The 25055-nt window shown below is 36.6% G+C and overlaps 2 protein-coding genes across 2 annotated transcripts in view; one reads left to right on the top strand and one right to left on the bottom strand.

Moving 5' to 3' along the window:
• Positions 1–25055, top strand: part of PRIM2 (DNA primase subunit 2) — a 462179-nt gene that overhangs the window by 14099 nt on the left and 423025 nt on the right. The gene's annotated exons all lie outside the window — the stretch shown is intronic.
• On the bottom strand, positions 1073–24891 carry RAB23 (RAB23, member RAS oncogene family). The gene is made up of 6 exons (XM_012441556.3): positions 24654–24891; positions 21492–21577; positions 10497–10653; positions 8148–8230; positions 7214–7306; positions 1073–3967 (listed from the first exon to the last, which is right to left on the bottom strand). Exons 1-6 carry the CDS (start codon positions 24806–24808, stop codon positions 3828–3830), a joined length of 714 nt encoding a protein of 237 aa, XP_012296979.1. The 5' UTR covers positions 24809–24891; the 3' UTR covers positions 1073–3827.

Genomic DNA, 25055 nt, shown 5'->3' with positions numbered 1-25055 from the left:
GCACCTGGCGCCTAGCGACAAAGCGAGACTGTCTCAAAAAAAAAAAGGGGGGGAGTATAATTTATTTTCAAATGATGAAGAATCTCCTGGGTCACATTTTTACCCTCATTTAAACTGTTGTCATTTATATAGATTAAGTGGACATAGAGTATGTTTTGCCCTATCTCAATTCTATACCATTTCCAGAATGTAATATACAATTTTAGGGTAGCCCTCCTGCCATTCCTTGTTAGCACTGCTTTCAATAAAAGGAGGGTATTAAATATTGGCAGAGTATCTGAAATATGAAATATTTTTAGGTCGCTCTGATCTTTAAAGAAGTTGCATTATATATTTTAGTATTTAGTTTCACCCTGTTGATACACTCATACATATCACACAGAATTTTAGCTTTGAAATGCATTTATTTTTTGATTATTGGAATTCATCCTTCATGAAATTTTTGAGTACTGTATTTTAAATTAAGCTCGAGAGCGTAACTGCGACCAAATAGCAATACATACAAGTGGTTTTCCATTTAAATTTACAAAAGCATTATTTATTAGTAACAAAAATATAGAAGGAATTGAGTTTTCCTTTTATTACAAATTTTTTATTTTTAAAAGACCATTTACTAACATCCTACTGTAGACATTTTAAGAGAGAGATGAAAAGAAGCACTACCTAATAAAGATTATTATAGCCAAATCATCCAGTTACTCAGGAGTTTGATGGTTGGATACTTCAGTCTATTGTGGCTTTAAATATTTTGTTAGCAAATAAATTCATCTGTGTGATGACAGACTTAGGTGTTTTATAACTAAAAACCTAAGGAGTGACTATAATACACATGACATTCTTAACTAACAGTTAAAACTGAGTAAGTCCTGTTCATTAGGTAGGTGCCCCGTGGAACTAGCTTTTGCCTCATCAGTTAATTTTGTTTTCAGAGAAACAGAGTAATGACAGATTAATGGGAACATTTTACCAGGTTACCAGTAACTATTTCAAAGGTTTTGAAAAGGATGTTAATAATTAACAATATCTTCTATTAAAAGGGTCCAACACTAAGTTGGGACATTAGGTCCTAAGGCCAACTCCCCATTCTAAGCTCTTCAGAAAAGGTCCCATTTCCTAAAAGTCACAGGTCCAAGGAGTACGTGTTACTGAGAGTTCTTTCTGAGCACTACATTACCAACTTCTAAAGCAACCACCTAAAACTCCACTCCACAGTGAGGAAAGTTTTCATCCTCTTTTTGGTAGTTTTAGTTTACTTAGTAAAAGTACATGTGTGCTATCAACTTTGGGCAGATACAAAGGAAATCATTTAACCTGGTTTTATTTAACTATATTGCTTTATATGGGCTATTCTGTATAGTATTTAATTGATAGAGACTGAAAAAGGAAAAGGAAACCTGAGGAACTCTGAAATATGGCAGTTATTCCACAGTGATGATACGTTTGTATGCAAAAAATTAGCCGTAATGTTAAAAAAGTAGATTACAGCACAAATGCACAGTAACCTGGAATCTTGAAAAAGTTTTTCTTTAGTACATATGGTTTCATAAGGTTAAAATTATTTAAGAGAATGAAGGGTGTTGGAAAAAATATCAATTTGTGAAGGCTTTAAAAATTGATTAAATTGAGTAACATATGGCTTTCAGGCCTACTTAATTATCTTAAATGAATATGGTTAGGTTTCAAATACAGCAGTGCAAATTAAAAATTCAAATGTATAACAGATCTCTCTCAGTTCTTATTTAAAAAAAATAAGTACATAAAATTATATTACAAATATTAGAGTAACTGCAACTATCCTCAGATTACTTTAATATAGAAAGGTAACATACTTTTATCCACATAACTAATATGAAAAATAACCAGAACACATATAACAAGTGATTCTTCTACCAACCAATAAAGAAAGACCAAAAAACTATTTGCTGCAAAATAAATAGTAATTTGTGCAAGAATTAAAGAGACTCTATCATCTGAAGAGAGTGGAAAAGATGAATGATTAGCAGTGTCCACTGTTAGGAACTGGGTTTTGACCCCAACACCTATCCCACTGTCAGCAATGCAAGTGGTGACAACTGGTGACAGAAAAAACATTTTATATTACTGTGAAATAGATGATGCAGATCATTTCAATATAATGAAAAGCGAAAATTTACTCTTTTAAATATTTTTATTATTTTTCAATCTAAAATGGCAAAGAGAACATTTACTTTTGATCACTTAACAAGGACACACCCAGGAAATTTGATTTTCTCAACATTAGGAGGATGAGGGGGGTGCAGATGGAAGACTTAAAAAAGAAAACACAAAAGGAATACATAAAACATTTTTAGTACAAATAATGAAAAATGACTTCATGACACATTTTCTAATAACAGAAAAGTTATTTTTACATACTTTGAAATGCTGTAAAAACCAGTTATATTGAAAGGGGTTATTTATAGGTTAAAAATAAAGCCATTGATAAATGATAATCAGTTTTAACACAGTGCATGCAATTATCTTAGCTGGAAAGCTACTGTCCCAACTGACAAAATTTGTGCCTTGACACATGATTACATATGAAATGATTTTATAAAAGAAATGATTTCATATGTGGGACTGACAGCTCTTCAGACAGTGCTCTAGAAACTGAAGGTTAGAGAAATTTGGAAGTGATCATCTTAAAGTACCATGTAAAAGTATAAAAAGAATGGTTTCGAGTTGCAGGGCATTGTAAAATCTGTAATTTGGGTTAAGACTAATAATAATAATATTTTTGTGCATTTTAAAAATGGTTAGTATAATCCTGTAAGTGCAAAGCTGAGTTAGTGAGCAGCAAAAGGTGTTAGATGCACCACCACACTTCACAGGACCTCCTGAATGACTGCAGATGTGCTGTGTACCTTCTTAAGGGGCTTTGGCTGATCTAATGACAGCAGGAGCTCACTATGCTTATGGGTGATTATACCACAGATTTTGCAATAAGGGCTCACCAAGGAGATGCTCTAGCATTAAAATTCCTAGACTCCTCTTTTTTCTATGCTGTCACAGAGGAAAACTGCTTACTGCTTTTAAAAGATAGATATAATAATAAAAATTCTGATAGTAAAGCACTATAAAAATTAGGTATGATATTTTTTGGCACAAAGCACTTTTTAAACCCAAGCTCATTTTGCAAAATATATGTGTAGAGTTTTGAAAATAAAAACATATACATAATATGTAAATGGTTTTAAAAGTGAATTAATTAGAATGTATATTTTCTTAAATACTGCACTTACCTTCAGCTGATGCCAGTACCAGACATCTGCATGCACACCTCACAGTCTACATGACACAGATATTGCACAGGTACTAATGCCAAAATACTAATGCAGTCTGGCAAGATTTAGATCTTTCAGTATTACTTTTGTGAAAGTATTCAGATTCAATACTATTTTGTAGAAAAGCCAGATGACCAATTTGAGGAAAAGAATGCTTGCTATTTTTCCTGATCCACAGTATTAAAATCTGTAACAGTATATTTAGGCATTTCATTTATGTTTTCCAGCATTTAAAATTTAGCAAAACCTATTTTGAAATTTCTTAGAGCATTCCTTTAAAAATAGGAGAAGCTTCATCTAATGTAAAAAAAAAAATTAAAGGAGTCCACAGGGCAGTAATTTTTCCACCAGAGGTCTCACTCTACATTCTTAAAAACACTGCAGAGCAATATTTAAAAGTCTGTCACTTTCAGAGAGCCATTAGGTGCAAAGTCTGCTGAAAACCTTGTAACATACCGTAACAGCTGGATGGGTTTCTTACTGAATTGCACAATGTAAATTCAATTTTTTTCCTCCCAAAACATTTTAGGGTATACTACAGCTGTTAAAAGGATTTCTGTTTTTCTTGGTCCTTTGTTTGTTGGGTCTAAGATTGATGACATCTCCACCATTGAGGGTACTTGAATTATGACCCGAGTGACTTCCACCAGATGTATTAAAGACACCTGTATAAATTGAGGGAAAACAGTGATTGGCACTGACATGCCTCAGAGTCACCTGTTGCATCCAGCTTGTTAGTAAAATCAGTAGTATTTTCAAATACTTACAGTTTTTAAAATTGTAAAATACAACAAAATTCACCATCTTAACTGTTTTTAAGCATATGGTTCAGTGGTATTAAATACATATGCAATGTTGTGGAATGATTACCACCGTCAATCTCCATAACTCTTTTCATCTTTAAAACTGAAACTCGATACCCATTAAACAGTAACTCACCATTCCCCCTCCCTGCAGGCCTTAGCAACCACCATTCTATCTTTTGTCTCTATGATTTTAACTACTTTACCTTAAATAAATGGAATAATACAGTGTTTCTCTGTGACCAACTTATTTCACTTAGTTCAAGGTTCATCTGACATAGAACATTGCAGCATTTCCTTCCTTTTTAAGGGTAAATAAATAATATTCCATTTTAGGTATATAACACATTTTGCTTATCCATTCATATGTCAATGGGCACGGATTTATGATTTTAAAGCTTTTGTTTTCGTTTTATTTTTAATAGCTAATACGCATTCTACAAAGTTCAAAGGCTATGAAAGAGGTCACCCTGGCTGGGTGCGGTGGCTCACACCTGTAATCTCAGTACTTTGGGAGGCTGAGGTGGGCAGATCACGAGGTCAGGAGTTCCAGACCATCATGGTCAACATGGTGAAACCCCATCTCTACTAAAAATACAAAAATTAGCCAAGTGTGGTAGCACATGCCTATAATCCCAGCTACTTGGGAGGCTGAAGCAGGAGAATCGCTTCAACTAGGGAGGCAGAGGTTGCAGGGAGCCAAGATCGCACCACTGCACTCCAGCCTGGGCAATACAGCGAAACTCCGTCCCCCATCCCCAAGAAAAGAGGTCACATTAAGGCTCTTTTTCACCGGGACTTTCACCCCTTGCCAGTTTTCCTCCCCTAAGGGTACATATGTTACCACTTTTCCTACTTATCCTTCCAGATATAGTTCATGCATATATAGACTAAAATACATATATAGTCTCTTTTCTACCTAAGTTGTGGCATATTCTATACACTGTTCTGCATCTTTTGACAATTTATTTTTGAAATTTGGAATCAGTAAATACGGTAATTTTAATAACTTATTAACTTCACATCATATCACTTCCTCAAGAATACCTAACTTTTAGTTAACAGTAACAGTATTTGTGAGTTGTGTGGCTTTCGTTTTTTTTTTTTTTTTTTAATTTAAGAGATGGGGTCTTGCTCTGTCACCAGGCTGAAGTGCAGCGGTGCAATCATAGCTCAATGTAGCCTTGAATTCCTGGGCTCCAGCAGTCCTCCTGCCTCAGCCTCCTGAGTAACTGGGACTATAGGCACAAGAATGTCCCACCGGCTAATTTTTCTTTTGTTTTTAAGAGACAGGCTATTGCTATGTTGTCTAAACTGGTCTCAAACTCTTGGCCTCAAGCAATCCTACTTCAGTCTCCCAAATAGCTGAGATTATAAGCACAAGCCACCACACCAGCTATTTATGAGATTCTGTGTTAATACTAGTAAGATAGGTTTTTTCCTACTTATGGTAAAACAGTAATAAAGTGGCCCACAGATAAAAGTGATGAGTAGCTAAAGAACTTTATAGTTTCCATTTTGAACCGTGCTATTCACAAAATGTAATCTCCAATTTATGAATGATTTAGCATCCATGACACACAAAATTCTGGGCCAGAGATACTGTCGGATACAAAGGTGACTAAGACCAATTTTCACCCACAAGAAGTTTACAATGTAATAGGACAGTAAACAAGTGATGCCATGTGACATTACATATTAAGAGTCATAAAAGAGATACAAAATCCTACAGAAGGTTCAAAGGAAGGACACATTGCATCTGATACATCAGAAAGGAAAAACTACATGAAGAAGGCAGAACTGGACAGTTGGCAATGCCCTAGACTTAGATGTCTATTCTTTTAGGAGAAGACGGAGGCTGGGCAGTGGCTCACACCTGTAATCCCAACACTGGGAAGCTGAGGCAGGAGGATCACTTGAGCCCAGGAGTTCAAGCCCAGCCTGGGCAACATAGTAAGACCCTGTTTCTTTAAAAAAACAGAAAAAGAGTAAGAGGCTGTCTTCAGGCAGGCAGATATACAACTGAGAGCTTTCTAGAAAGGCCTCGAGGAATGAATTGTTCTTTGACAGAAGATGGGAAAGAGGTCATTCTCAACAGAAGAAACAAAATGACCAACAGTGAAGAAGAAAGCAAGCATGGGGCATACCCAGTGCAGATCAAGACCTCTGAGAGAACCAGTAAATGGCATATACATATATGTAATGGTGGGGCAGAAGGCTATACAAAGGAAGGGCCAAACCATCTTTAAATGTTTGAATGAAGAGACTCTGCATTTACTTTGTTCCACAATGAGTCTTATTAGATACAGCTTTATACAGTAGATATGAAGAAGACAAGAGTGGGGTCAAGGAGACCACACCAGGTAGAGGCTTATTATAAGTGTCCTGTGTTCACAAGGCATTTGAGGTCTCTGATGGCGAGGAATTATGCAATGAAAATGGCCAAGTCAGGAAAAAAAGCCAGATCTCAGAAAAAAATCTAGTTAAAACAGGTCCAGAAAATAATGTGTTTGTTTATATATATGTAGTGAAGGGGAATGGAAAAAAGATATGAATTCTTTAAGAGAATATACAAAAGCTTTAGAGGCAGCAAGGCTCTCATTTTCCTGGAATCCAAAGTAAGACGGGAGACATGGTCAGGCAGTTACTGTGAAAGAGAACATAACACACTTGTTCTTCAGGGAATGCTAAAGTTTTGCTAGCATTTAACATGAGAAAAAGCAAAATCAGTAATGGGTAATAAGCAAGATGGTAAGAAAGGAAAAAGGTAAGAGCCAATATAAGTATAGATTCAGAAGAACAAGTGTCATAAGCTCCTATATATAAAGGACAGATCTTTATAAAATGTCTTTATCTCTGCTGTGTTTAATCTGTCAAATGAATTTATAAAATTCAATGGCCAAAAAAAAAACCCATTAATTCAATATACCTTTTAACAAGAGACCTGATACTCATCAGTTTAATAATCACTGACTTGTCTGTTTAATAATCACTTTTAAATCACATTTCTGAAAGAAATGAGCACATATATTTTTTAAAAAGTAAATAATAATGAATGGAAAACAAATTTACCAAATAAACATGGGCTAAAATTTCCTAGGTACTTACCAATTTTGTTACTACTTGAATGCGTTAGTTCTGGATCCTCAGCTATCTGTTGTTTGAGTTTCTGAAGGTATTTTTCAGCCAAATACTTAAAAACTGGAATAAAAAGAAAACGCCCAAAACCAGGTCAATTATTTATGCATGTAAATATGTTATTTCACATCATCTATAATATTTATAATATTTATACTTACTAAACAAATTTAAAGTTAAATTAGAATTAGAAGCACATAATCTAGTTAAAAAGTCAACTTTTAAAAATTATTTGGGCAATATCTGAGAAGTACAGTGATAATATTAACAAACGTACATGGTATTTTATTAGTAAATAAGTGAAATAATACTTATAGTGATTGGTTCTTCTATTTTAAGTATCCGAATAATGATTAATACTGAACAACACTAAACAGACACAGTCTTGAAAAGATGTCTACTTTCTTTAGGTGAAGAAAAGTATCCAAAATAGAGATCCAAGAAAAAATCTAGTTGCAACCTAATAAGTAACAATTCTAGAATGAAAAAACTAATTGATCATCTTTCTCTAATTTCACTTTCTTAAATTAGGAAATACTATTAAACAACTTAAAGTCATTGTAACTAGTGGAATATCGACTACCATGGAGGTCTAAAACAACTGAGTTATTTTTAACAGCTATCAATAAAAAACATATATGCATATACTCTGACACATATATAGCTTAGATTTTTCAAAGATAATAATAAAAATAGAAAACCTCACCAGGATGAAAAGTATTCAAGGGCATTAGTAAATAATTAAGGACTAACAAAAAGAAGTAGAAAGGCTTTAAATTCTACTTAATGTTAGCCAATAAAAATATCTTGTTCTAGTTATAAATACAATTTTTAAACAACACAATTTTTAAAGCATAGGAATAAAATTTCTTTTTGCACTATATATCTTTTAAAGGCAATTTACCTTCATTCACATTTAGATCTTCTTTCACTGATGTTCTGTAGAATCTTAACTTTAACCTTTTTGCCAGTGCCTCAGCTTCCTCACTGCATAGCAATTAAAGAAAAATGCTTTACAAAGGTACCTTCTGATAGCTTTTTTTTAAAAAATCACTTTTTTTTTTTTTTTTTTTTTTTTTTTTTTTTTGAGACGGAGTTTCGCTCTTGATACCCAGGCTGGAGCGCAATGGCGCGATCTCGGCTCACCGCAATCTCCGCCTCCTGGGTTCAGGCAATTCTCCTGCCTCAGCCTCCTGAGTAGCTAGGATTACAGGCACGCGCCACCGTGCCCAGCTAATTTTTTGTATTAGTAGAGACGGGGTTTCACCATGTTGACCAGGATGGTCTCGATCTCTTGACCTCGTGATCCACCCGCCTCGGCCTCCCAAAGTGCTGGGATTACAGGCTTGAGCCACCGCGCCCGGCCAAAAAATCACTTTTAATTACATTTACTGAATACAGTTTGGCAGAGCAGGGAGGGAAGGTGGATCAGACTTTCAGAAAATTTTCGTTATTTCTTTTTTTTTTTTTTTTTTTTTTTTTTTTTTTTTTTTTTGAGACGGAGTTTCGCTCTTGTTACCCAGGCTGGAGTGCAATGGCGCGATCTCGGCTCACCGCAACCTCCGCCTCCTGGGTTCAGGCAATTCTCCTGCCTCAGCCTCCTGAGTAGCTGGGATTACAGGCACGCACCACCGTGCCCAGCTAATTTTTTGTATTTTTAGTAGAGACGGGGTTTCACCATGTTGACCAAGATGGTCTCGATCTCTTGACCTCGTGATCCGCCCGCCTCGGCCTCCCAAAGTGCTGGGATTACAGGTCGTTATTTCTTTTTAAAGGAGCTTGATTATCAATGCCCAGTTAAGTGAAACCAGTTGAAAGCTACGTTTTCACTTAGTGCTGAACTGATTTTAGTCTTCACTACTCTTGAGAAATCAACACCAGCTATTATACTCTGTGTGTACACAGAAGATTTTTTTCTATAAAGTCATTAATCTCTAGCCCTAAAATAAGAAAATATCACTTTTCTTTATACTTTAATTTTCTCTCTGCCTAAGAACACCTGTATTTAATTACATTCTGAAAATCTTACAGTGAATTCTTATTTTATTCTTACTGTTCATGAAACAGTTTTGCTGCCTAAAGGCACAGTCAGTATATTAATGACTGTATCTCCAATTGTACTCCTATTTTCAGTTGTATCAGGATTCCTGGTTGTGGACTCCTGATATTAACGTCATTAGAGACTGTAGTAACCGTGCCCCATAGGCTCTGCTATTCCCCTGGCTTCTGGTCTTCAGCCTCTTGTGTACTCTCCTCCCACGCTATAATCAAGGTTGGTCTTGGGAGTCCAATAATGTACAATGCAAGGGACAGTATGTGACTTCTAAGACTGGGTCATAAGAAACACTGTGGCTTCTGTCTTGCTCTTTCTTGGATCACCCACTCTGGCAGAAACAGCCGCCATGTTGTGAGAATACTTAAGCGGCCCCAAGGAGAGGCCCATCTGGCAAGGAACTAAGGCTTCCTGCTGAGTGAATAAGCCATCACAGAAATGGATGGTCCAGCTCCAGTGAAGCCTTTCTGTGAGAACAGGCCTAGTCAACATCTTGACTGCAGCTTCATGAAAAACCACCAGCTAAGCCACTCCCAAATTCCTGGCCTACAGAAACTGTGATATAATAGATGTTTGTTGTTTTAAGACACTAAGTTTTGAGCTAATTTGTTATACAGCAACAAACAACTAACAGAAGACCAAAAAAAAAAAAGGTAAAAACCAAGCAAAGACTTTCAAAGCTAGCAAAAATATTAATAATGCAATGAGTAAATATTTATAAACAGAAATTATCTGGATGCCAAATTCTGTTCACAAATTTGAGCCTAAGAGTTCTAACTATACAAAACAATATGAATCTGAACCCTTAATTAAAATTCATCAATATAGGATAGCTGTTTATTCTGGATATTATAAAATCTAGGAATGCTTTTCTTAACATTCTTACTATATTAAAGTTTGACTTAACATGAAAAATTGGATTTATTGTGCAAAGACTTGAGATTAGAATTCTAAAAGAGCCTTCAAATTTTATTCCTTCAATTTTCTCTACTTATGAATCAGAATGAATTTTTTAACTCAAACCAGTCACATAGAAAAGTTCACAGAAATTTTAAGTAAATTAAAATCTTTAAGTAATTTAAAACCTTCAAAATGTTACATAATAGAAATTTTCCTAGATCCTGTAAAACTAGGCAAAAATTAAAATGTCTTAACTTCATAGAATTACTGTCCCTCCTCCCCCAAAAGTAGCCATCTTACTTCTTTATACAAGAATCATCCAAGAGATCAATCTTGTTTTGCACCAGTACAGTTGGTATATCTCCAACTTCAGCTACTACTTTCTCTCTCCAACTGGAAACTGCTTCAAAAGATTCCCTATCTGTGGTAGAAAACACGAGCACACAAGCCTGGGCTCCTGTAAGTTCACAAAATAAAAATGTTATTTACATTAATAAAACAATCTCATGCAGAATGGGGACAACTTTTATCCATTCAAAACAACTTTTATGTAAATAAATGTTGAACTCATCTTTGTACCACTCTTCTTTACTTTTCAGCTTATACACTGTATTTTCTAACTCAGAGAGCCAGTTTTTACCAAAAACAATGGATCTCAAACATGTTCAACTGTCACAGTACCCTCAAAACCATACACATTCTTTTTGGAATACCATAAAATACTGATTTAATTCCATTATAAAAGCTAGAGAGAATGATAAACTAAAAATGATTAGAGGTGTTGCCAAATTCTTGTTAGTTTGCTTCTTAATTTCTTTCAGCATGGATTTAAGAGAAATTTATGAGAAGAAATCATAATTTGCTCATTCTATTCAGTTTTTAAATAAATTGTATTATTTTATTTCGGTAGAATACCAGTGATCCTAAGGAACATAATTTGAGAGCCAATGCCAAGAGTAAAATAAATAAATAAATAAATATATATATATATAAAATGGGGGGCGGACTTAGTTTTTACCCTGTTTAACTGTATAATTTCCACCCATACTGTTATCCATTGACAGTATTTTAACCATCAACTGTCATTTTAGGCTGATAATATCAAAAACTAAAAATAAGCAGAAACCTCTTAGAAGGAGTTTTATAAATTATTAGCTATTGATTCAGGTAGCATGGTGATAAAAACAGACATGTAAACAAGAGGATACCATCCTGGGGGTCAAGAGGATTTCTTGAAATCAAGGCATGTTTTCTTACCACTATTCCTTCCTTACAGATCCCTCTGGTATAAGAAGAGTTTTCTACTAAGACTCAAGATGTGCCTGGGCTATCTAAGACACTCTAGAGCCAAAAATAGTCTGTATATCTACATATTACCAGAGGGAATACTGTAGAAAGCAAAAGATCACAGAATAAAACAGCACTTTGCTATTACTGTAAAAAAAGAAGGTTCATTTTTGTTGTGTTTTTTTTTTTTGAGACAAGGTCTCACTCTGTTGCCCAAACTGAAGTGCAGTGGCAGGATCATGGCTCACTGCAGCCTCGACCTCCTGGACTCAATTAGTCCTCCCACCTCAGCCTCCTGAGTAACTGGGACTACAGAAGCATGCCATCGTGCATGGCTAATTTTTTTTTTTTTTGGTAGAGATGGGGTCTCCTAGTGTTGCCCAAGTTGGTCTCAAACTCCTCAGCTCCAGAAATCTGTCCGTCTCAGCCTCCCAAAGTTGCTGAGATTACAGGTGTGAATGACTGCCTGACCTAAAAATAGGTTTTAATCCAAATAATTAATTATGCAAAATATAGAAAGAGAGAGACAAAGACACCCCAAGACCTTGTCAGAATTTAAGAAAAAATAAAACTGAAGAGATCACATGAGTATACTGACAAATAAACTTGTATTTACTCGAGCTGTAATATTTACCTCAACTACAAATAAAAAATCATTATGTAATCATATTTTAAGAAACTGGCCGGGCGTGGTGGCTCACGCCTGTAATCCTAGCACTTTGGGAGGCCGAGGCGGGTGGCTCACCTGAGGTCAGGAGTTCAAGACCAGCCTGGCCGTCATGGAGAAACCCCATCTTTAAAAACAAAACAAAACAAAAAAAAGAAACTGTGCTGGGCACGGTGGCTCATACCTGTAATTCCAGCACTTTGGGAGGCCGAGGCAGATGAATCGCTTGAGCTCAGAGACCAGCCTGGGCAACATGGTGAAACCCCATCTCTACAAAATATACAAAAATCAGCCAGGTGTGGTGGCACATGCCTGTAGTCCCAGCTACTCAGGTGACTGAGCGGGGAGGATTGCTTGAGCCTGCAAGGATGAGGCTGCAGTGAGCTGTGATTGTGCCACTGCACTCCAGCATAGGCAAAAGAATGAGACTGTGTCTCAAAAAAAAAAAAAAAAAAAAAGAAATTATTCTTTATTATAAAACTCAATGTATTAGCTTTAAGCCTACAGCTTTAGGTCCAGCTAACTGCCATTTAAATTTGAGGGCCCAATAGGGTATTTCCAAGTGTTCAAGATCTCAGACAGTCAACCAAAAAAACCTCTTAGAGGAAGCATATGTGATGGAAAACAAGCAAGCAGACAGGCAGACAGTGCCAGAGATATGTGCAGTAAGAATGATTAAGAAAAGCTCAATGTTATTTAAAAAATAAAAGACCAAAAGATAAAGTATGTCCATAACAATCCCAAAATTATTTAGCAGGGGACAGAATGGGAGAGATGAAAGAAATGCAGGAATGTGCCAAAATGCTTGTGTGAACAAGGGAAGATGTTTATATAATCAAGGGAGGTAAATAAACCCTGCAACAGATGCCTGTGGCCGTGTGTACATCCCTCCTCCCCTCCGTCCTTGTCCCCTTGGTCGCTTCAGTGCAGCTTTGGAGGGCAGTTCCAGTGCCAGGTGTTCCTGCCCTACCTCCAGCCTATGCTGCAGGGGGTCTGCTGTTCTGCTGGGGGCTTTCCTCATGCATCCCCAAGGGGAAACTGATGCCTCTGGGGGGTGGGATTGACACCTCAGCCTCCCTTGGTGTGCTCCTGAGGCCTCTCTTCATGGTTCCTCGGGGAAACTGAGCCCCAGTGACCCACAGTGATACTTAGAACCCTTTATTGGTTTTCTCCCTTCTTTGCCTCGTTCTCCCTAGTCTTTCACTCTACTTCCTGGGACCATGTCCCAAATAAACCACCCCCACCCACATGGGACAGTGGAAGGGCAGGGAGAGGCTCAAACTAAGACATTAAGTGGCTTAAGTTAAAGGCAATTCAACTGAAGAATAAGAGAATGTATGACTATTAAACCACAGGAGAAAAACGGATTTATGCAGTATAAAGAACAAAATCAAAACACAAGAACTGCAGGAATAAAAAAATCTGAAATAAGATTGCAAAAATAAGTCCCAAGATAAATTACAATCTCTAGAAAGAATGATATACAAATATCCAAAGCAGGATGGTTTACCTGGTACCAAGCCTTTATATCAAATGCTGCAACCCCTTTCTGATTTAACCTAAATATATTACTAAAATGGAAAAAAAAAATCAACTGTATTACTTTTTATGGATTACTTTTATGGTTACAGTAATTCTGACAAATGTTGGACAATCGCTCGTTTCCATTTCCCGTAACTGAATATCATACAGATAAAGTCCATCCAAACAGATAAAGTCCTTTGTCAAACTGTGATTCCTCATGGTTCTTCTATGTCTGGAAAAATCCTAATGACCAAAAAGCCGTTTCTGATATTTATTTTAAAAAGCTCAAAAGATGATCGCTTCCCCTCAACCCCTTTAAAAAAATTTTTTTTTGACTGAGGTACCAATAAAGCATGTAACAAATACCAGATTCCAAGATTTATGAGACAGATGATTATTTGCAGAATTTAGAAAGCAAATGGCTGTAATCCTGCTACACAACTCGAACTCCCTCAAGCACATCAAGATTTTTTTTTTTTACTATGAGAAGGGGGTTGGAAAGAAAGAGGATCTGTAAAGAATTTCTTTAGAAGTACTGTACTCCAAACGCTCTATCCTGCGAAAAGGTGTGGTAGGATGGATGAGGGTGCTATCACCACCTCCTTCATCTTAAACCTTAAAGAACGGACATCGACAAGACCAATTAAGGAAGCTGTTATGTATTTCCAGCAACTGGGAGACATTTTGGATTAGTGGTGCCTTGATTCAAGCATGAGAAATAGGCAATGACTGAAAGTGAGAGTGAAAAATCAAAACCAACAGACAAAAAGCAGAGAGCCATTATCAGGAAGGAACCGTGCTTCCCTCAATGGTAGGGTGAGGAATGCTCATGCATTTCATAGGGGCAGAGATGAACCGCATCCAAGACATACCAGTAATAGGGCTTTGGACGTGCTACCCTAAAATGACGTACTGAATATTTTAGGCTAAAGGAATTTGAGAAAACAGCAGAAGAGGAGGGTCACTTTGATCTCCCCCCAGCCCCTTCTCCTCTGAAGCAGGTCATAAAACTCAGGAAGGATTTTCTTTTTTGATTTGTGGTTTTTTTTTTTTTTTTTTTTGAGAGAGAGAATCTTGCTTTGTTGCCCAGGCTAGAGTGCAGTGGCATGATCTTGGTTCACTGCAGCCTCTGCCTCCTAGTTAGTTGGGATTATAGGCACCCACCACCATTTGCAACTAATTTTTCTATACTTTTAGTAGAGATGGGTTTTTACCACATTGACCAGCCTGATCTTGAACTCTTGACCTCAAGTAATTTGCCCACGTTGGCCCCCGAAAGGAAGGATTTTCTGACTTTTACCTGAAGGAGGTCATTAAGCCCCTCAGATGAGAAGTGACCTCCCTATACCCAGAGGAAAGGAGCATCCTCATTTCTGAAGAGAAAGGGACACCAAAAGGAATCTGAATGAACCTCTGCTGATGAATCTTGCTAAGTTTCCCCCAGTTTACTGCTCTTAGCTTTGTCCTATCACATTCTTCAATGACTTTGCACTCTTCCTAAAAACCTGGTATAAAAATGCTCAGGTTTAACTGTTTCTTTGGGGCTTCGTTTCTTTATGAAGGCTCCTCTGTCACATAAAACTTACATTAAATAAATTCATATGCTTTTCTCTTGTTAATCTGTCTTTTGTTAGAGATCCAATCAAGGACCAAAAGAGTAGAAGAAAAAAGGTATTTTTCTTCTCCTACAAACCAAAGTCGCAGTAAAAAACTGTGACAAAAATCTATTTTATGTTGTCTGTATTTTTCTGTACTAACTAAAAGCATTGGTTCCTACTGCTTGGAGTAGACGTTCTAAAAAGTTTTAGAGAAGACAGCTGGGATCCCGGAGGCTTCCTAATCTGTGCTCTGTTGTAACCTATTTACAAGACAGTCTTGTTTCAACATGTCTCACTATACAATTAAGCCAGCATTCCAAGTCCATAATAATACCTTTGAGCAATGGCTTTGGAATAATAGGTCTTTTAAATGAATTATAATAAAATTTTTCTTTTAAAAATTTTGTTGATTTTTATGCATCATTAATAATACATTTCTAGGATTTAAATCAGTGAGCCATGGCATAGTGTTTCTACCATCAAATTTGTGTCTTATTTCATTTTTTTTAGCCTTTACCCTCTCTTCCTACGTTTATTTTGATTTAATTTCATCACTATCTAAATCTGTACTAGCAGCAGATATTGTCTGATTGCCTAAGTGGCATCTCTCCCTAAAAACACCTTTCCCCCACTGTATAGTGGCCATGTAGTTTAGGTAGACTAAACCTATCCTCTGCTGGAGGTGGGAGTTATGGTGGTGAGGAGCACTATGTGATCCAAGTCAATTAATCACATTCCTTTCATTATTGCAATCAGATCAAGGGTGGTCTAATCAGAGAAAAGCTCAGGACATCTGAACCACTGCTATGGGAAGTAAGTAACCCTTTCTCCCCAAGGATGTAAACAAATGTGTGGCTTTCATTGCTCCTGGTGACAATCTTGCAACCCAAAGGGAAATCAACATGAGGAGATACCCCACACAGGGAGGAGACATGGCCAGGAGAATCACTAAGGTTATAGGCTGAACAAACAACTAAAAGGGATGCTATGTCCAGACTTTTCTATCAAATCAGCCGATCTATATAGTTTAAGCCAGTTTGAAATTCCTTTTCTCTTGTCAGCAACCAAATACATTCTAATGGAACCCCAAAGGGCTCCCCAAAGGGAAAACATAAAAGAATGTTAAATATACTGTTTTTCAAAGTTATGTATAATTGCTATTTCTTCCTTAAATCATATTGTATTGTGATGTTTGTTTTTTACCATTTAGAAAAAGCTGAAACTGAGGACCTATCTCAGTATTTCACCCTCTTTGCCATTTTAATATAGTTGGCTAAAAACAAGTTAAATTACTAAGATAGGCTCTTTTTTTTTTTTTTTTTTTGACAGTCTTGCTCTTTTGCCCAGGCTAGAGTGCAGTGGCATGATCTCAGCTCAGTGCAACCTCTGCCTCCGAGGTTCAAGCTATTCTCATGCCTCACCCTCCCCAGTACTGAGATTACAGGTGTGCATCACCACACCCAGCTAACTTTTGTATTTTTAGTAGAGATATGGTTTCACTATATTGGCCAGACTGGTTTCAAACTCTGGACCTCAGGTGATCTGCCTGCCTCAGGCTCCCACAGTGCTAGAATTACAGGCATGGGCCACTGCGCCTAGCCAGTTTTGCCTTTTAAATTATAGATACATAATGTCAAATATATTATCTAAAAATAACCCTATTGGTTAAAAAGTAATACTGCAATATCAAACTGTCAAAAGCTTAGAAAGGAATAGCCCAGCCTCTCTATTTCCTCAACAAAAAAAAAAAAAAAAAAAAAAAAAATGAACAGACATTTCATGCAGAGAATTTAGAGGACAAAGTTCAGCAGATAAAAAGAAAATAACAAAAATCTCAAGTAATCCTACTTCTTTTTGGTGTTTCCACCTAGGTTTTATGTTTACTTATTTATTTATTTATTGAGTGTGTGGGGAAGGTAGGGTAATAACCCCATTAAAAAATACAAATAACCTTTACTCAAGAATAAAACTGTACATTTATGACCTGTTAATCAACAGCGTCAACGCTGATGAAATTCATAATTTGATAAAAATACCATCTACTTGAGTGACAGAGCTTTGGGAGAAAAAACAATACCATCTATTCTAAGAAGGGTTTGGGGTAGTAAAAACATAATTCTCCACCTTACACCATGATACAGGTGCTCAGGATCCAAACTGTCAGCCACAGAAAATAACCAAAGCTACTGTGGATGGGAAGCCTTAAAGTACACAGTAAATACAGTTGTAAGTAGTGGTAGCAAGAAACCAAAATGTTTTTTAGAGCAGGCAATGGAAGTTAAATTCCCTTGATGCCAATTTAGAAAGGCAACTTCTTTGATCATTTATATGTTAGTACAATTATTAAACCTTAGTTGCCATTGTTATAATAAATCCCACATTTTCAAAAGTGAAAAAAATATGCTATATATTCAAAAGTTACTTGAATTCACCCTATTTCTCAAGTATATATATTTTATGTAACTGGTATAAATTTGCAAATACAGTGAAGAAGCAAGCTGCTTCAATAAAATCAGTGGTAAATCCTGTCTAAAAGAAGAAATTATGTGTTTATATGAAACTGTACTAAAAATTCATTAACACGGTCACTTGGAACTTTCATATATATAGATTTCTTCAAGAGACATACACTGTTATACTGCTATTCAATATATCTGTTCTATTTTCAAGTACTGCTTCTCAGATAATCCAGGACACACAAACATAGATTCCCTTTCAAGTTGGGTAAAGTGACATATTAAAGAAGACTTCCATGAAGAAGTCAGAAGAATTTCCATTGTATACATATTATTTCAGTTTCATTAAACCTGTATCTTTCAATACAGGATGTTTAAAGAGATTTTGAAAAAATAACTCATAACTGCTTCCATATCATCTGTTCTTTAGCACTGTTTAGCATTCAACTACTAGCATTCTAAGTACAAGATAGAATATATTTTAATTTTTATGATACCAAAGAGTAGATTTAAAAGGAGAAAACAAAAGGAGATTTAAGAAGTAAAAACGATAATTATCTTAAAGGAAACTTTTCAGATATATTTCCAAGAAATGTTATTATATCAATATAAATACAAGTTAAGACAAAGAAGCCAGGGCAAGGTTTATATTATATCCCTAGAACAACAGAGACACTTATATCCCTAGAACAACAGAGACACTTAATACACATTTGCTGAATAAAACTTCAAATCTAGAGAAACAGTCATCTGGGCAACAATAAACGAGGCAGATCTCATTTTCCCGAGACTTCCAGTTCAGAGAGCAAATATCTTAAAGTGAAATAATGTATATATATATTTATAAATACAAATATATATGTGTATGTGTTTATATACACATATATTATAAATGTAAACATATGTATATATACACTTATCTATCTATACACACACACACACACACATATACATTTATAAATTATTTCACTTAAAGATATTTGCTCTCTGAACTGGAAGCCTCAGGAAAGTAGGATCTGTCGTGTTTATGGTTGCCCCCATGACTGTTTCTCTAGATTTGCAGTTTTATTCAGCAAATGTGTATTAAAGGTATGTGTGTGTGTGTATGTGTGTGTATATATATATATTTAAGAAGTAAAAAAGATAATTATCTTAAAGGAAACTTTTCAGATATGTTTCCAAGAAATGTTATATCAATATAAATACAAGTTAAGACAAAGAAGCCATACACACACACACACACACACACACACACACACAAACACACACACATAAATAATTTCATCCATTACTTAAGGTCACAGAATAAAGTTATAGCATCTGATAAGTAAAATGAGACTGTGTGATGAACCAGTAAAATTTCACTTTATAAAAAAATTCGGCCGGGCGTGGTGGCTCACGCCTGTAATCCAAGCACTTTGGAGGCCAAGGCGGGTGGATCACCTGAGGTCGGGAGTTCAAGACCAGCCTGACCAACATGGTGAAACCCCGTCTTAGAAAAAAAAAAAAAAATTGACCAAAATGATACTGTCTCCTAAGGACACCTGAATTCACATGAGCCAACAGGTGCTATGCAATGGGGCTGGGGAGACAAAGACAAAAACCCTACCACTCCATAGGCCAGAAGCTAAAGTAACTCATAATTTGTTAGGGAAAATAAATATGCAATTACTACAGAGTGATAAATGCAATAAAAATACTGAATTAGCTTAAAAAATTATTAACTTTTCAGGAATGAGAGCCACAAAAAGTTTCAGAGACTTCTGAGCTGTTAAGCTTGAAGGCAGAAGGTCAAGTAAGACAAGAAAGCATTCCAGGTATAGTGTAAAAGGAAAGAAAAAATTGGGCGATTTCTCAAGGGTGAAGTACAAGTGAAGAATCAGCAGATGATGCTAGGCAGACAAGGAGAAACACTGTTGTAAAGTCCTGTTATATGATGCTGAAGAGTTTTAACCAAGAAAGTGATTTGGTAATGAGAAGGATAAAACGGTTTTCACTGATTTCATCTATTGTCTCAAAGAAGAGTGAAGCAAAGAAATCAGCAGAGAGTAGAGAGGAGGAAGGGATCCCCAAAGTTAAGGCAAGAGAAAACACAAAAGAGGTCTTTTGGAAAATGACAGAGACTTGAGTAAAGAATACTGAGAGTGTCTGGCAGCACTATGCACTCATTAAGATGTGCTGGTAGCTTCAAAGTTCAGTCTTGATGGTTGTCTGATAGTCTCTATATGGTTCAGGTGCTTGGATGTAGATTGGTAGACAGTTGGGTTTAATTGGGTTGGGCATTTTGCTGAGCAAGTATTATGCAGAGAGCTGAGGTCAGGGAGTTAAAGGTCCTTGCAAGCAAATGCTTACAGGACTAGAAAAACAAAGTTGAGGAAGGGAAGAAGTAAAGCCATGTGGAAGGTCATATTTAAAAAGTGCTAGGGTCAATCAACAGAGAAGCTCTTGATGGTTTCAAGACAGAGTCTGGGTATTAAAATTAGCAAGCACAAGCACAGGCAGTAGTGGTCAGTGAGTGGGAGACTATAGAGGTTTAGATTTTGGAGTAATGAAACAATTGTTGGCCTTGAAAACAACAAGGAAATAAGAAACAGACTGAATTTTGAAAAAGTAACCCAAACAATTGTGGTGAAGAAACTGAGCCAGAGGCCATTGTTATCAGAAAGGAGGTGATGGAGTATAAAGGAAGTCCATGGACCATGGTAAGCAGCGGCATTAGTGGTGGGTAAAAATCTCATGACCTGGACTTTCAAGGTGCCCAGGTTTTTGAAGGAGAAGAGACGAGGAATGGTTTGGAAGCAGTAGTGAGAAACAAGATACCCTCTGCCCAACATCCTTTAAGTCCTATAGAATGTGAGTAGGCAAGGATAGGGGTAAAAAGCCTCGCTTAGAGAAGGCGGCAGGGGAAATTGTGTCTTTAGGAAACAAGTTTTAATTACAACACAGTGAAAAGTTCAGAAAAGAGGGAGGTCATAGAAGGGATAATCAGTATACCGGCTGTGCCTTTGTATCTCCCACAGCATCTGTGAAATGCAGAGTATTAAATACTTGTCAATATGAATGATCAATTAATATTTACTTGGCATCAACAGGCTATAATGCTATATGGTATTCCATCAAGATTGTGTTATTGTGTTCTGTCACTTCAATCACTATTGGCAGCTGAGTTACAGGAACACTGAAAATGGTGTTTAAATTCCAAAAGGACAAGTTTATAGGAAAATGTTAAAGGAAATTTTTAAGTTCCATTCAGGAGTTTCATTTAGCCTTTTAAGAAATTTCAGCCCACATTTTAGAGCCTTAAATTCTTCACTCATGGTTCCTTCCTTTCACAGGTATCTCATACTTCTCTGAACTCCCACAGCACTGAAAAGGCTTTACCATGCCATTTCACGTGTCCTAACAATATGCCATCTTATTTGCTGGGGCTTTACTTTTTCATATGTTAGCTTCCACTCTCTGATTATACAGTCATTTTCTTGGGGTCAAAGTAGGCATTTAACAGTTTCTTCCTGATTTGGTCTGGGAATACCTACATGAGTCATATAATTCTAAAGCACAGACAAACTGTCTACGGTACCAGGTGTTATTTGCCACTATACAAAATCTTTGGAAGAATAATGAACTGGGGTTTTAAAAAATACTTTGAAATTATTTTAACGATTCTTCAAGAGAAACACTTAAGAAACAAAGAAAGCAAAGTTAGTTATTTAGCCAAAATAATGTGCCCAAACAAAATAAATCAATCAATCCTGTGTTTTACCTCGATAGTAGGCCTTTGTAATTGCGTCAAATTCCTCTTGACCTGCAGTGTCCCATAACATTAGTCTGACATCTTCATCATTAACTCTAAAACAAGAGATGAATTTATTTCACATGTAAAGGAAAATGTTTTTGGTAATATAGCTTTGTGTATATTTTTCGTTTTCAAATCCAAAGATATTAAAACCACAAATGTTCCTTGACTTACGATGGGTTATGTCCCAATAAACCCACTGGTTTACAAGCACTATAACTCCTGGTAAGCCCACTGTAAGCTGAAAATATTGTAGTCAAAAATATCCTTAAGTCAAAAATGCATTTCACACCCCATTAAACCACTGTAAAGTCAAAAAACATAAACTGAACTATTATAAATCCTTATGCTCAACTTATGATGGGGCTATGTCTCAATAAACCCATGCTAAAGTTGAAAAATTGTAAGTCAAACCATCGTAAGTCAGGGAACCACATGTACACTGTCAGTTTCACCCTGAAACACTCTGTCAGAGGTTGATATCATTACCAACAGTAAAATAGTAAAAAATATTCCCCCAAAGCTATAGCTCCCCATATGATTTGGATTTATCTGCCATGTTTTTTTCTGTGACACAGTCAAAGGTAGTGGTGGTCTAAGACTAACGTTTTTGGGAAGGGGAATTCCCTTAGGTCAGTGCTTGCTCTTCTTTCCCTAGGTCATTCTAAAGGGTTCTGGTGCCTTTGTGTAACATGAGAATAAGAAGACAAAAAAGCAATTTACTGCCAGTCGTGGTGGCTCACGCCTGTAATCCCAGCACTTTGTGAGGCCAAGGTGGGCCACTTACTTGAGGCCAGGAGTTGAGTACCAGCCTGGCCAATATGGCAAAACCCCATCTCTACCAAAAATACAAAAATTAGCCATGTGTGGTGGTACATGCCTGTAGTCCCGGCTACTCAGGAGGCTGAGGTGGGAGAATCGCTTGAGGCCAGGAGGCAGAGCACCACTGTACTACAGCCTGGGAGACTCTGTCTCAAAAAAAAAAAAACCAAAAGACCAGGCGCGGTGGCTCATGCCTGTAATCCCAACACTTTGGGAGGTAAAGGTGGGCGGATCATGAGGTCAGGAGTTCAACACCAGCCTGGCCAACATGGTGAAACCCTGTCCCTACTAAAAATACAAAAATTAATTGGACATTGTGGCATGTGCCTGTAATCCCAGCTACTCAGGAGGCTGAGGCAGGAAAATTGCTGGAACCGGGACCTGGAAGGCGGAGGTTGCAGTGAGCCAGGATTGAGCCACTGCACTCCAGCCTGGGCTACAGAGCAAAACTCTGTCTTAAAAAAAAAAAAAGCAGTTTACTTCCCTGGCTCCCTGGTTGCCCTTAAATTTAATTTTATTTTGTCATATAGTCAATTCTCATTATTCAGAGTAGTTATGTTCTATAATGTCAATGTGAGCACTGAATTAGTAAATACTGAACCACTGCTCCTAAGGGAAATACAGGGTTAGGTTCTTGAGAATCCCTGGTTACATTTTCATCAACTGCTCAGTATGTAACCTTATTTTATGTGTGTTTCTGTTTAAAGACAACTTATTGATATATATTGTTAATTCATTAACACTGAATTCACGACCAACAGCACTGTAACTCATGTCTGAACAAAGCTTATCTAAGGTATCCATTTTCTCCACAAGGCACATCATAACCTTCCTGTACTTAGGAATGCTAGACAGCACTTCAGATGACACTTAGGAGCCTTCTTAAACAGCCAAATAACCAAGAAAAAGCACAATGTAAAAAATATGGCATTAAACAGAACACACAAAGGACATGTGTTTACTGTATGAGGGGCTGAAACAGGAAAGCAGACTTGTTTGATGACCTCAGCTGGGAAAGTGCATGGTGGGCAACAATTTTTTGCTGCTCTGTGTATGTCCACAAATGACCACAAGTGCACTCCAAATACTGATTCTGGGGTTACAAATAAATATTACCAAGTGGGTGAATTTCAACATGCAGAATCTATAAATAATAAAGATCAACTATATACTTAAAATATTTATTTGGTTTCAGGTAATAAGTACAAAAAGCAAACATTATCAAGACTTAAAATATGTTCTAAGAGAGGAAGCAAATATGGAAATAATTTTAAAAAGAGTAACAGAATACAAATAGAAATTAATCTTTAAAATGATAAACACAATTATCGTTAAAGTGAAAGGTAGGCCAGTAAGTCAGGTTTGTGATGCTTCTTATTTGCGTAATACATTTTATTTTGTCTGCTACGGTTTAAAATATCCTTAGAAGTTCTCAGGACTAATGACAAAAAATATTACCCTAAATGTGTTTTAGAATCCAAATGAATTTCCTAAAGTAGGATTTCCTTTTCTTTTTGAGACAGAGATTCACTCTTGTCACCCAGGCTGGAGTGCAATGGCCTGATCTCAGTTCACTGCAACCTCCACCTCTTGGGTTCAAGCGATTCCCCTGCCTCAGCCTTCCGAGCAGCTGGGATTACAGTCATGAGCCACCATGCCCAGCTAATTTTTGTATTTTTAGTAGAGACGGAGTTTTACCATGTTGACCAAGCTGGTCTCAAACTCCTGACCTCAGGTGATCCACCCGCCTCAGCTTCCCAAAGTGCTGGGATTACAGGCGTGAGCCACTGTGCGTGGCAGGATTTCCTTTCCATAGGCAAATTTAGTCCTCCCAAATCTGTTCTGTCTTATTTCTTTAGAGTAAAAGCAAACCATTAATTCTGTAACTTCCATATAGTCTTGCCCAGTTTCAAAGAGAAGAGACATTCTAATTAAAAAAAAAAAGCCCATAATATAACTTTCATTCCAAAGAAAATAGCAGTTGGAAATCTCATTGGAGTCAAACATCAATTTGTGTTTAAGATGTGCCCAAGATGTCACCAATAAATATAAAACAGATATGAGACAGAAAAAAACATGGGAAGGGGGGTAGAAAAAGAAAAAAAAATGAAAGAAGAAGGGAAGAGATGAAAGAAAAAAAAGGATAAAGTTACATATGTAATGAGTAACTGAAAACCACCATCACTGTCACGAGAACTGCCACTAGTTGCCACACCTCGAAAGGGACTGTAATTAACTATTATTCCAATGAGTCTTGGATGTAGTTCATAAATCAAAGCCAAAGGAATAAAACAGCCAAGTACATACTGAATTTGTCGCTCCAAAAAATCTACTCCAATGGTTTTCTTGTAGTCTTTTGTAAAAATGCCTTTGCAATATCGCTGAATCATACTTGATTTTCCAACTGCTCCATTCCCTACAACCACCATCTTTATGGCAACTTCCATATCTTCCTCCAACATTTTTGGAGATGAATTGGTTTCTGTACCAACTCTAATTCCAGGTGATCAGATCTTCCTGTGCAAATCTGTGGTTTAAAATGAAATAATTTTTTCATAACACAAAAATGTACAAAATAAACTGTCTTATCAAGAAATTATCACATTGCATTGCAAGGATGTGTTTTCATAAATGAGGCCCCTCCCACTCTTTTTAGATAATGTAAATTCTTTGAAAGGTACAACAATAAAACAATTCATTTTTGAATGA

The sequence above is a fragment of the Aotus nancymaae genome, unplaced genomic scaffold (genome assembly GCF_030222135.1).
Source record: "Aotus nancymaae isolate 86718 unplaced genomic scaffold, 86718_ANA_hifiasm-v0.15.2.pri h1tg000040l, whole genome shotgun sequence".
Lineage (NCBI taxonomy): Eukaryota > Metazoa > Chordata > Mammalia > Primates > Aotidae > Aotus > Aotus nancymaae.
The sequence above is the reverse complement of the archived record's forward strand: the minus strand, read 5'-3'. Positions and strand labels throughout refer to the sequence as shown.

Excerpts from the sequence above, each read along its gene's own strand:
- RAB23 (XM_012441556.3), bottom strand. The coding sequence starts at position 24,808 with ATGTTGGAGGAAGATATGGAAGTTGCCATAAAGATGGTGGTTGTAGGG. Across the intron at positions 21,578-24,653 it reads TTTTTGGAGCGACAAATTCA|AGTTAATGATGAAGATGTCA; the intron begins GTATGTACTTGG and ends CTCTTGTTTTAG. Across the intron at positions 8,231-10,496 it reads GATGATTCTTGTATAAAGAA|TGAGGAAGCTGAGGCACTGG; the intron begins GTAAGATGGCTA and ends ATTGCTATGCAG.